Consider the following 12,608-nt stretch of genomic DNA (forward strand, 5'->3'; position numbering starts at 1 on the left):
GATGCTGTAGGAACTTCTTGAGCAACAGACGCTGTTTTTATTCTCTGTGGATTTTTATCAACCAACTAAAACTCTTTGCAACTTCCTCTCCCTGATGTCTGCAGCTGAATACAGAAACCTTGGTGCCAGAGGCCACTTCTGCAATTGCAAGCATTATACAGAGTTGGGTGGGGATGACAGGGCTGCTCTCCTCCTCGCTGGTGTTCTGGAGCTAAAAGAAAATGGGAATGATCAGGAAAGTGTGCTGTGCATGGTGGTATCTTACAGCAACCTGTTTCCCGCTTATTTCTTTGTCTGCTTCTTTGCAGTGTTGCAGTTGAAGCTCCAGCAGCGACGGACACGCGAGGAGCTGGTTAGCCAAGGGATCATGCCTCGTAAGTATAACTTGTTTAAACTTCTTCCTCCTTGAATGCACCATACAATTATCGAAAGGAAGGAGGTAACTTTGAAACTTCTGTCTTTGCAAGATCTACCTAACTTAAATCTCCATGTATGTAGAGTGTTGGAACCCTGTGTAAATAAAGACTTGTTCCATTTCTAGGACAAATACATTAGCATTTGCTTTTTGAAAATGGTGCTTCTGCACCAAACAAGTAGTAGCTGTATTACTTGACACTAAGAAGTCTTGTGGGAGGATAGTGCCATGTTAAAAATGCTTGAAATACCAAATGTGTGGTAATCACTTTTCTAGCAGCCTTCCTGTCTTGAGCACACCCCTGTCATTCTTCAGCCTAGGGTGTAGATTCACATGCTTGCTGAAACCCTGACTGACAAAAAGCAGTTTTCCTGCACCTTGTGTTGTAGAAATGAACCAGAGCAGGACCTTGTAGACATGTTTTGCTACATGGTGACAAATCCTGCAGCTGTCGATCAGATATATGTAAAACTGGTGATGAAGTGAATCTATGCAGGGCTAAGTAATGCTTAAAGGACTTGTTTTGATATGAAAAATTGGCTTAAACACATCACAGCATTGGCAGCAATCGCATGGGGCAAATAGGAAAGGAAATTGCATTCCCTGCATTTCCTTTGAAATCTTAATGAAGAATAAAAGCCCTGTTAAGGATTTCCTTAGAGCAGTTGCTTGCTCAGTTCATCCATATCTTTTTATTGTCTACTAGGAGGGCACAAAGTTTCTCATTTTGGGTAGCACTGGAAGGATTTTCCCACTACTTTGTTATGATGCATATGGAAATATTAATATTTTATTTTGTAAGACATAGCTGTTGCAGTGATAACTGTAACAAACAGTGTGAAGCTGGCCTGTAAACATTTTTGTCAGTTGATGAGTATACTAGGCAGGCGGCAGGGTCATGCCTTTTTGAACACTGGAAAGCAAAGAATGGAGAGGATGACTTTGTCTTGTGGCTTTTCCTTGGGATACTAGGAAATTATTCTGGATGACAAAGACCTACAGTGCATTGTTGGTGGAAGCTTGTTATGTGAGCAGGAGGAGAGTTGTGCTCATGCAAGGGATCTTTGCCTGAGTGGAACTCTCACTTTGTTCACAGAAAGCCTGAGCAGTCATAAGAACATAAGAGCAGCCCTGCTGGATCAGGCCCAAGGCCCATCTAGTCCAGCATCCTGTTTTGCACAGTGGCCCACCAGATGCCGCTGGGAGCATCAGTCCACTGCTGTGCTGAAGATTCAGATGCTACCTTGTGTCAACACTGGCTTCTATTCTTGCTCCTCAAGAAGATAGATATAGATATTTGAGAGAGCATGTTGATAAGATTTGTTGGACTGTTATATAGATGATCTCTACCTGCCTGTTCAGCTCCTGTAACTTCAAATTGCATTGCTCTGTGTGGTCAGCCTTGTCAGAATGTATGGGTACAACGACATGTTTCCAAGTGACTAGCATCCCCTTAAAAGGGGTGGGTGGGTTGTAATATAAAAATATATAAAATAGATATTCCTGAAGTGTCACTTTTTTCAGGTTGCACTGCTTGGAGCTATTTACTCAGCAATAGTGTATAAAACTTGATAACTTGCTTTTCTGCATAAATGGTATTTAAATGGACATGGTATTTTGACAAGCAGTTCTGAACTTTTTACTCTTCAGGTGCAGAGGGAATCTAAGAATCCTGTTGAAGGTAGAAGGGACAGCAAATTAAATAGCAAGTTTCATACGCGGAGTTGCGAATGTCTGCAATCTTATATGGGTGGGGCCACATTACTCTTCCTTTCTCAAACAGTATAATTTGAGAGAGACTTATTGCTCCCAGGTCCTCCTAATTCCATATTAGTTTAGCTGTTGGATGTTAAAAATACATTAAGCATCAGTTGATTTGCATATGAATAAATTTATAAATCTAGATTTATAATGAGACTTGGTATATTTTCAAAGAATGTGGAAGAAAACTGCATTCATGTCTCTGTGTGTGTGTTTATATTGGACAAATAAGAAGAAATACCTGTTAAATGAACAGATTTTTACATCCACTTAAAAAAAAAATTAAGGGGTAGGGGGAAGTAAAGTAGCTTTTAATTCATAATGTCTTAATAGAGTGCCTTTAGTTTGCATTTAAATAAGGCCATAGATAGATTTATGTTTAGCAATTGAGTGCTCATTAAAATATGAGAGGTGGGGATTCCCCAGGCAGCAGCTGTGAGGAAGGCACTCCATAACGTTGGGGATTTCCCTTCCTCAAAATAGGAGGGGCTAACCCAGACCCACCATCCTCCTCTCTTCCCCAGCCCTGTTTGTTCTTTATTGGACAAGCAGTAACAGCGGCCTGAAGAGCAAGTATCTTGAGCAGTGGCACCAATGTGTGTCTCTCTTTTCTGACAGCAGACTAGCATTTGGTTTTAGATCTCTGGCAGGAATCCTCACAGCTCTTGATGCCCTTCCTGGTGATGTGTAGCCAATGCCTGAGGTTCCATATTTTAATTGGGGATAAAAGTCTGTATTGATTGGATTAAACAACTAACATTTCAGCTCTACTTACTTGCATTCTGCCTTGCAGTGTTCCCTCTAACAGGGATTCCCAGATGTTGTTGACTACAATTCCCATAATCCCCAGCCAAAGACCATTGCAGCTTGGAATTATAGGAGTTGTAGTCAACAACATCTGGGAATCCCTGTTAGAGGGAACACTGCTGCCTTGTGTAGGTTGGCTAGACTTTGTTAACAGGCACAGGGCTGCCTCTGCTGTTAGGCTGTTCACTCCATGTATCTATAGTTCTGTCCTGTACTTCATTCTGTAGTGTGTTGTGATTCAGAGCATGTGTTAAATTACCCAGTGCTCCATAGTTGCAATTACTAGTTAAATGTAAATCTATTATGATGGACAGAGGATGCGTGTGGAGGGAGAGACTACTGAGGGTGTGGTGAATCCCTGTGCACTGTAGTCAGAAATGGGGTCCTCCTTGTTAATGAGTCACTCAGTATCAGGGCTGATGTGGAAATGAATGCTGGCATAGAAAACCCCGGAGAGAACCAGGATTTTAATATTACTGTGATTTGGGTGGCAAGGTGTCCTCCCTTCCTCCATTCCCAAACACAAGCTAGCAACAAAGGCTGGAGTTTCCCACTCTAGACATTGAGACAAGTTATTGTGTGATCTCTATGGACTCAATGTTCTGTAAGATCTTGGAAGCTCACAGATCAATTTTGGTCTCTCCCTGCCCTACTTCAGTTTAATCTCCTTGTAAATTCAAACCTATTTCTACATGCCTAGGGTATGTTGGAAAATAACCACTAGTATGTTGAAAAAAACAAGTATGTTTTTTGAGTATGTTGGAAAAAACCCACTACTTTCACTTGCAAACTGATAGCTACTCAACCGCCACCCCCCACCTCCACCGCCAGTTCATTATAAGTATATATGATATATAGATGACCTGGCCGTGTAGCATCAGATATGCAATTAAAATATTTTTCCAAGATAAAACTAACTTTTTAGTGTTAAAAACTGGCATAGTCTTAATGCATGTTGTTATGAGCTGCTTTGGGAATTATTATGAAAGGCAGTATGTATATTTAACAATAAATGAATATATGTCTGCTCTTCTAGGGTACTCAGGTCAGCTTAGCTATTCCTAGCACAAAATGGTGACTCCCCTGCTAACAGGAATTCCTAAGCTTTCTCCTTTGCCTCTTTGTATGTTAAACCGCCCTGAGCCATTTTGGAAGGGCGGTATACAAATCAATCAATCAATCAATCAATCAAATAAAGTGAAAATATTGAGGTACAGTGGTCCCTCGACTTACGTAGTTAATCTGTTCCGAACGGACGTTCGTAAGTCGAAATTTTCGTAGGTCGAAAAGAGCACCCACGAAGGTCTGGAAACATTCGTAAGTCGAGGAAACCGCATCTAAAAATTCGTAAGTCGAGGAAGCCAAATCTAAACCGCTAACTACTTCCGGTCTTTTTTGTCGTTCGTAAGTCGAAAACGTTGGTTGTCGAGTAGTTCGTAGGTCGAGGGACTACTGTATGTCATTGACATTCCATCTTACTTTTTGAGAGATATCATGCTTGATCGTAATCAGAATTTCTTATTCAAATTATTTATATCAAGTAATCTAGCAGCCAAGACTATTGAATTATCAAGGCAAGGATTTAAATCTTCATTATGAGGTCTGATGTTTTATTAACATTAGGGATTGGCCATAATGATCAGTTTGCCATCTTTAGTGATATATGGCAGTCCTTCAAGAAATTCAAGAAGTACTGTACCTTTGCAGTACTGTGAATGTAAGCAGCACTGAAAGACGCGGAGCTCCTGCTTTGTTCCTGCTTTGCAGGTATTTTTTCCAAATGCTCTTCATTCAGGTTGTTGGGACATTTGTATTAGAGTTAAACAATTCAACATGTATGGAATTTGAGATATGTAACTGGATTTTCCAGATATATAGTTCCTTTGTTTACCTACTCAGATTACCAAATGTCTAGAGCCCTGTTCATGTACAGTATATGTATATGTTTTGTGTGAATGGCTGTATGTGCATGATAAAAGTGAACTTGGGTACAGCACCTCTGAAAAATAGAAGGTATTATAGACAGGAAATGTACTGCTGTATGTGCATTCTGCAATAACTGCACATGGATACATTGTACACGGATTGAATATAACATGTGAATAGGGCTTGGGAGAAAAGTATTGCAGTCGGAGTTTATAGCCCCCCTCTTAAATGGGTGGTATCCTTTATATTTTGGGACATTCTTCCTAGAAGAGATTTGCAATCAGAACAGTTTGTTCCAAAATAGAATGCTTTTGAGTTGGGAGTAAAGAAAATGATTTTACATTTCTGTTTCTCAAGTACACTTAAGCTTGATTAAATACTCGAAATAGTCCATCTCCTTTTAGAAGAATGCAGTTTGTGCACTACAGCAATATATTGTTTTGGTTATATTTTAAACCAAAGGATTTAAAACTGGTTTGTGTGTCCTCATTTGCTTTCTTGGTATGCCAATAGTGAAATATTCTTTTTTCATTGAATAAACTTGTAAAATATGATTGACTTGATCAGACTTGGAGCTTGTAAATCTGCATATACTCAATATAAACAGCATGGGCACAGATAATGCAGCATTTCATAACACATTGTCTCTTTTACCAGAGACCTTTACACACAGCAGGCTTTACCACAAGTTTTCAGGGAGGCTTTACTGTGAACTCAAAGTTCTCTCCCGAAACTGACACACACAGTGGATTTTTTAACTATGTAAAAATTTTATAAATTGGGCCACATTCTATTGTGCAATGAAAAACCCAAATTGTGTGTGAACTGCTCCCCGATAACTCGCAACATTCTGGAGGAGATGTGAGTAAAAGGGCTTTAAAAGCCCTGTGTGAAAAACTTGCAGCAGAATTTTTATTTGAGAAGCACCACTTCTAAAAGAAGGTAAATGTGTTTCTTTGTGACCAGGTCAGAGCATGTTACATTATTCTGTATTTACATACAGTGGTCTACAAATAGTACTAGCTAGTCTCTCTCAGCCTGTGGCCAATTCACTCTGCTCCCCTAAATTTTCTGGCATTCACAGAGGCTTTTGGGAGAGGCAGATATTTCTCTAATTTGTGCTGCAAATTATGAAGGTAAAAAACCAGCATGGAGATTCAAGCTATTCCTTCTCAGCCTTTGTGCAAGTGAAAAAAGGCCACAACTCTCCCTTGAGTTGTTTCTTATTTGCAGAGCTTGGAGAAAAGGCAAGGATTTCTCTCATTTGTATTGCAATTGGGGAAAAGTTAGAAATGGTGGAAGTTTGTCATGCTGTTTTTTACCTTCTCAAACCCTTGATGCAAGTGATTCTCATTTCTCTCTCCCCCCCCCCCCCCCCGTTGAATGCTTCCCTTCTTGGAGCCAGAGGGTTTGGGGAAGAAGTCAATCTTCTCCTTTTGTGCTATGGTTTGGATAAGAAACACTTGTGCTGTTTCTAATGTTCTCTAAACTACAACACCAATGAAACCTTGGGGGAAGGAGATATGTGATGCTCTACATCCTTCTCACTGGGAGCATTTGCCCCTATCAGCAGATTTGTGGATGTCTGCCTGCATACTTGGAAAGTTTCATGTGAATTTTCATCATTTTGAGAAGGTTAAAAGGAGAAACTGTAACGTATAGGTCACAAAATAGAAACTCACATCATATTACTACCTACTTTCGACTTTTATATGTTGAATACAGCCGATAATGCAACTTTGTACCATGGGAATAATTCCTTGGTAAGTTTTTGGTTTTTTACTCCAGCTGCTGCTTCATGAACTCTTATTTTCCCCATGGCACATCTGAGCTTCAGAATTGGCCCCTCTAATTATTTGGGGAAAGTTTCATCCAGAGCCTACAAAGATTTCACAGAATCCCTATAACCCTACTACCTGAGCAAAGGGACATGTTTTTAAAGTGGTGATTCTCGAAACCAGGGAAAGAGCAACTGTTCCTATCCAACCCCAGCACAGCATCACTCCAGTGGTGGTTGCTAGTGTTTAACTTTTGTTTCCTTTGAGATTGTGAGCCCTTTTGGGACAGGAAGCCATCTCATTGCTTTTCTGTGTAAACTAAGAATTTTTTTGTTGAAAAGCAGTATATAAATACTCATAATAAAAATAATACCCCAATTTACCAGAAGCAAGAAGGGGAGTAGATTGCATGGCTGGACAAGGACTTCAGAAGTGAATCCGCAACAACCACTGTATCAGATGTAGTCATATGCAAGGCTAAAGATGAAACTGCTTGCTGCCTGGCATTCTTCAAAATACAGTTTATCTTCAAAGACAGGAATATCCATGTTGTAGGACATGTTTAATAAATTCTGAGGTTAAAACCACAGGAGGCATCTGCCCTGTGATCAAGTTGAAAATGGCTAAGTCTGAAGCCTCTCTGGTGTGCTCTTCCACTGTGTGTGCTGCAGGTCGTTGAATACAGTCAGTATTTCCAAACGATGAGGCAGGAAGGAAGTCCACAGAAATCAATTGTGAAAATATAGCCTGAGCAAGTGTGGTGGTTTTGTGGCTAGTGCTTTACATAGATGTCAGTCACTTTGCTTGTGGGTGGGATAAGCAGAATGGAGCTGTTAGGACTGCAGAGATAACCCACCTTTTTGATTGCTTGTGCTGTTCTATAGTGCCCCTTTGTGCTCAGCGTGGGAATAGCATTGATGAAAAGTAGCATCTTGTTTGTCCACAGGAATTAGGAATGGCTGTAAAGAGGACCTGCTCTTTGATTTAGCATCTCTAATTTTATTCATATAATTTTCCTCAGTGTCTTGGTAATTGAACCTGCAAGTGCAGAGGCATATCTAGGGAAAATAGTGCCTAGGGCAAGCACTGAAATTGCACCCCCTGTCCAAACATCTGACACCCATCTTTCAGATAACTTTACCATAATATCAGCTGAAAAATTCAAGTCAAGCTCGTTAATTTTTTAATATTTCAAAAGCTATTTAGCAGCTATTTAGCAAACAAACAACCCATCATTCTCTCTCTCTTTAATATCTTCTGTGTTCATCCCAAACATATCTGGCTTTAGGTTAGGGTTTACCTGAAGTTTACCAGCATGAGTTTTTTGGTACATAAAATAGCTTGTCCTACGCATGCACGCATCAAGCATGCTTAATGGTTCTGGTAGTTGAACTCAGAGGATCATACTGGAGAAAGGGATTAGTTTGTAGTCTATTTGGACCTGGCTTTCTGGACTAAATTGTGCTAGAACAATTGTAAATGCCTTTCTTAAGCGGTTCTGACACACAGATTTCCTGTTGGGTAATATGAAATATCTAAGCTAGCAATGCGTAACACATAGCTGAAAATGGTGTCCAGTGGCTTTGTGGAGCCCATAAAAATCAGTGCAGTGGCCAGGAGGTAGCAATCTCCTCCCATTTAAATCCTTACAAAATGCATAAACTATGACTTCAGTCTCCTGGAATCTTACTGAAAGTGTGCTGTCAACATGTTATAGGTATGCACTAATCTGTGTCTTCCCACTAATCAATAAAATACTTATGGTATTAAACTGTAGCACTTCCAGCTAGATTCTGTTTCAAGCACAAACAAAGAAGTAGTGATGGTGAATACAGTAATTCTTGGTTTAGGCTGTTTCATGATTATCATTTGCTAAAGGAATTTTTCTGCCCTTCTTCTGTCCCTTTGCTCAGCATTTGGGCCAGATGAGAGAGAGTGGGGGGGGGGGAGGGAGGGAGACAGACCATAGATCTACTTTAAATGTGAACTGCAAACATACCCTGAACCATGATTTATGCCCGTTTTAGTATGCAGAGTGTTCCCACAGGACTTTTTGCAGAGAAACAAGTTTGATTTTAGCATTTTTTTCCCCTGCGGAATCATTTAGTACTTCCTGGCTTAATCACTCTACCTCAGTCACGCATACCAAATAGAGATGTTTTAATATTTGTGCTGTCTGATAATACAGTAAGAACAAGGATACTGAGGGAGGAAGCAGAGATCTTTTAAAACATGATTAAAATAACATTTGTCCATTCTCCCTCTCAGAGGTTGCCAATCTAAAGCATATTTGGGGTAGTTACTGCTTTCAACATCAAGTCCTTATGCTATATCACAAATAAAAGCCTTGAGATGCATGTGCACATCTAAAAGGGCTTTCTGGATTATAGCTAAGGTTATTAATTTTTTAAACAGTGGAGACAGAGGTCTGTCCGCTTTGCTAACATTGACAACTAGTCAATTGCCCAGAGAACTTGCATTTTGGGCGGTATAAAAATATGTTAAATAATAAATAAATAAATACATAAATATTAATGTGGTGACTGCTGATATAATTTTCAGTTCCTGTTAATGTGAGTACTTGGTATCTGAAAATTCGTCTGCCTGTGCATAATCCCTTGATTGGGCTTCACTCTAATGCAAATCTGTATCTAAAGCAATATGAGTGCAGCGGAATATTTCCCATGCTGCATTCACTGTATTCTGCTGCAAAAAACATCTGTCAAACTGAATAAAGTAAAATGTTGTGTCAGTTAATATCTTAGAGAGCATTGGTTCTTTGGAGTCCAGTCCAGTGCACTTTGATTCTTAAGACTGAGCTTAGCCTTGGGTGTGAAACTAAAGCTAAACATGCTTTCAAGAATGATGGATGTTGATCAAAGCAAAATGGAGCTTTTGAATGCAAGAAAAAAATTGCAGCTCAAGTTGTCTTTATTAGACAAGTAAACAGTTTTCAAAGAGTCAGTAGTTCAGATACTACCCAAGTACTCTGCAGTAAGAATATAGTTGAGTTTGAGCACATGTGCTCTCTCCACCAGAAACCTGGTTTAAAACACTAACTGGTGCCTTTGTTCACAATGTTGTGCAACCATAGAGCATCATTCCTTCTGATAGTGAAGTGGACGGTTCTGCGCTGACTGGTTTGGTACTGAAATGGGACCACCCAACAAAAAAGAGACATTAAAATACATTTGCAACTATCAGGTGTGTTGGAGGATATTGAGTGCGTAATGTACTAAATAATAAATAAAACAGAGGCTATACAGCCAGCAAGTAAGCTGCAAACTGCAAGCCTTCCTCAGTGGAGATTTGCCAAACTTAAAAGAGATTTGCCAAACTTAAAAGAGATTTGCCAAACTTAAAATAAAACAAAACAAAATTAAAAACAACTCAGAACGCTGTCCTCGCCTCGGCATCGACTGGAAGTCTCCTCTATGTCTGCACAATGTACTATTATTCACTCCCATCATCCAATAATCAGATTTTGGAATACCTCTCCACAATGCAGATACATTCCTTGACTAATATGGAGGATAGCTACTAATGCATTGCACCTTTACAAATCTATGTAATCCTTCTGAATTCCACGTAAGAGGTCTGTCTTTTATTATATTCTACGTCAATCAGTTATGTCAGCCAACTGTTCCCAGGTCATTTATTTATGAATATAATTAAATTGCATAGATGCTTGTACAAAGCATTGAGATGCCAAAAGCCTGCCTTTTTCTTTGAAGCCTCTCTGCTGTTCTATGAAAGGAAGATTTCTTGGTTAGATCCTTTGTCAATTTTTAAGAAACCCTATTTTGGATGGGTTATTCTCACCTTTGGTACTAATACCATTAGGTGACTTCAGTGGATTGCTGCATGGTTTCAATCAATAAAATATGTTTCAATCAAAAAATTCCTTCCTAAAAAGTTAGTTGGGTCAATTTCTGTTTTACGTCTGGAACAGCATTCTGGTTAATTATCCGGTAGTTTTGTGTACACTTCTCTCCCCACCTCTGATACTGGGAAATGAGAGTTGGGCTTCCATGTCATAGAACTGAGGGTGATGGTGGGATGGAATAAAGGATAGTAACTCCTGAGCAAATGGACCAACATCTGTGAAGGACCTATCTGTTGTTCTAGTGGATTATAGCCTTTGTCTCAGAGCAAGCTCGCGTGGGGGAAGGAAATGCAGAATCATCCTGGCTGAGCTTTCTGGCTAGGCTTCTCCTAAAACTATTCTGTAATTATCAGTAGGTTCAAAAGGCTGCCACCAAGCACCCTAAAACTTGCAGAGAACTGAAGCAGTGGATTGAGCGCTTTAATCCAAGGTCCCTCTGTCACTAGGTATTGGGCAAATACAAAAAACCCCACAAAACCCTTCCACATATATGCCTACACAGGATGAGAAAAACTGGTAGTTGCTGAATGCCTGAGGATGTGCTTGTACCAGAGTAAACCCTCTTCATCCCCTCTTTCCTTGAGTTTTATTCAGTTACTACAGACTGCTTTCATCTGAGGCTTCTAGCTTTCTTAGGTACAGTTAAGCATGCTTAGTAGGATTACAAAATAGGTTGCCTTAATGCACATTTAAATGTTTATAGAATCTTTTGCAATGCCCTAGGTAGAATGGGTGTAGGCTAGTGTTTCTTATTTTATTTACATTGCAGGTAATCCATACTAGAACAGTATTGGGGCTATACAAATCACACACCAAAGAAACAGAAATTCTGATGCAAAGTCTGACTAAACAAACATTTCCCTAGACTAAATATCCTGAAGCCAAAGCCCAGGCTTCATGCTTCCTTTTTCCTTGACCTCACCAAACTCTGGTTGAGAATCAAGCCCTTGCAGTTCTATCTTCCAAAAGTTGCAGTCATCCTCATGCAGCCATCCTTCATGACCACATGTTCTTCTCCACTCTAACAAAGACCCTTGTCCCCATTCCCAGAATTCCCCCAAACTGCTCTCCAGGTCCCACCCACCTGGTGTACTGATTGGCTGCCCTGGAGTTCACCAGCGTATCAGTCAAGACAAGGGTCCACTCCCTCTTAACTATATAGGCGATGGGGTGGCTGATCACTGTACTTGTCATTTTATTTTTCTTAGTAGCAACTTTCAGTATATTTTCATGTTCTTCTCTGTGTCTTGAGGCTTAGAAGCTCTTTTAAAACTGAAAACTGAAAATCCACTTCTCTGGAGTTTCTGAGCATGGGTTACTGAAGTTCATAATTTTGGCTACTTATAGCTAGACGACTTTTGAAGACTTCATGCTGGAACAAGTTGCCTCCTAACTGACATGGTAGAGTTGTTTGACTGTTCCAAGCCATTTGTTATGTACTCCTTATGTGGCCAAGAAAAATTAGTTCGTTTGGATGGAGTCTGATAATACATACTGTAGCAGTGATCCTTGTCAAATATCAGTTCCTTCCAAGACTGTTGTGGGGGAAGTAGAGAGAGACTTGTTCCCTTTTGCCATTTTCAGAGGTCAAGTATGAAGTCCTTTTCTTTGTCTTAATGCCAACATTGGGGAAGAACTACGAACTAGAGTGTTTTTCCAAAGAAAAGCCCATGAGAGAATATTTTAAAAATGCCCCTTGAGGCATTAATTTAAAAAGTAACAGGAAGGTTAGTTACCATTCTCTTTTACTGTTTGGAGCACTAAGGCAACAGTCCATAATGTTGGGGTACACATGCTTCTAAATAAATAGCATTGAAGCTCCCCTAACAGTCATCATGCAAGTATTACTGGCTCTTCTGCAGAGAGAGTACACAAGTTGCAGATTATTGCTTCCACCACCAAATCCAAGCCATTCTGGATGAGGAAAGGGATACATGGTGAGGGTTTCCTAAAGGCTGAAGAGGTCTTGCTTTCACAGGCTCCTTACAGGCACTAGCTTTATACTGTACAACACAAAAAACAGTAACAAACCTGT

At 39.9% G+C, this 12,608-nt stretch overlaps 1 protein-coding gene across 2 annotated transcripts in view; it reads left to right on the top strand.

Moving 5' to 3' along the window:
- The window catches only part of MRTFA (myocardin related transcription factor A), a 115,810-nt gene that overhangs the window by 72,439 nt on the left and 30,763 nt on the right, over positions 1–12,608 (top strand). For both annotated transcript variants that reach the window (XM_053252289.1, XM_053252288.1), the window contains exon 2: positions 309–374. In XM_053252289.1, the coding sequence (XP_053108264.1) occupies positions 368–374 (7 nt within the window). In that variant the 5' untranslated portion in view covers positions 309–367. The remainder of the gene's footprint in view (positions 1–308; positions 375–12,608) is intronic.

The sequence above is a fragment of the Hemicordylus capensis genome, chromosome 5 (genome assembly GCF_027244095.1).
Source record: "Hemicordylus capensis ecotype Gifberg chromosome 5, rHemCap1.1.pri, whole genome shotgun sequence".
Lineage (NCBI taxonomy): Eukaryota > Metazoa > Chordata > Lepidosauria > Squamata > Cordylidae > Hemicordylus > Hemicordylus capensis.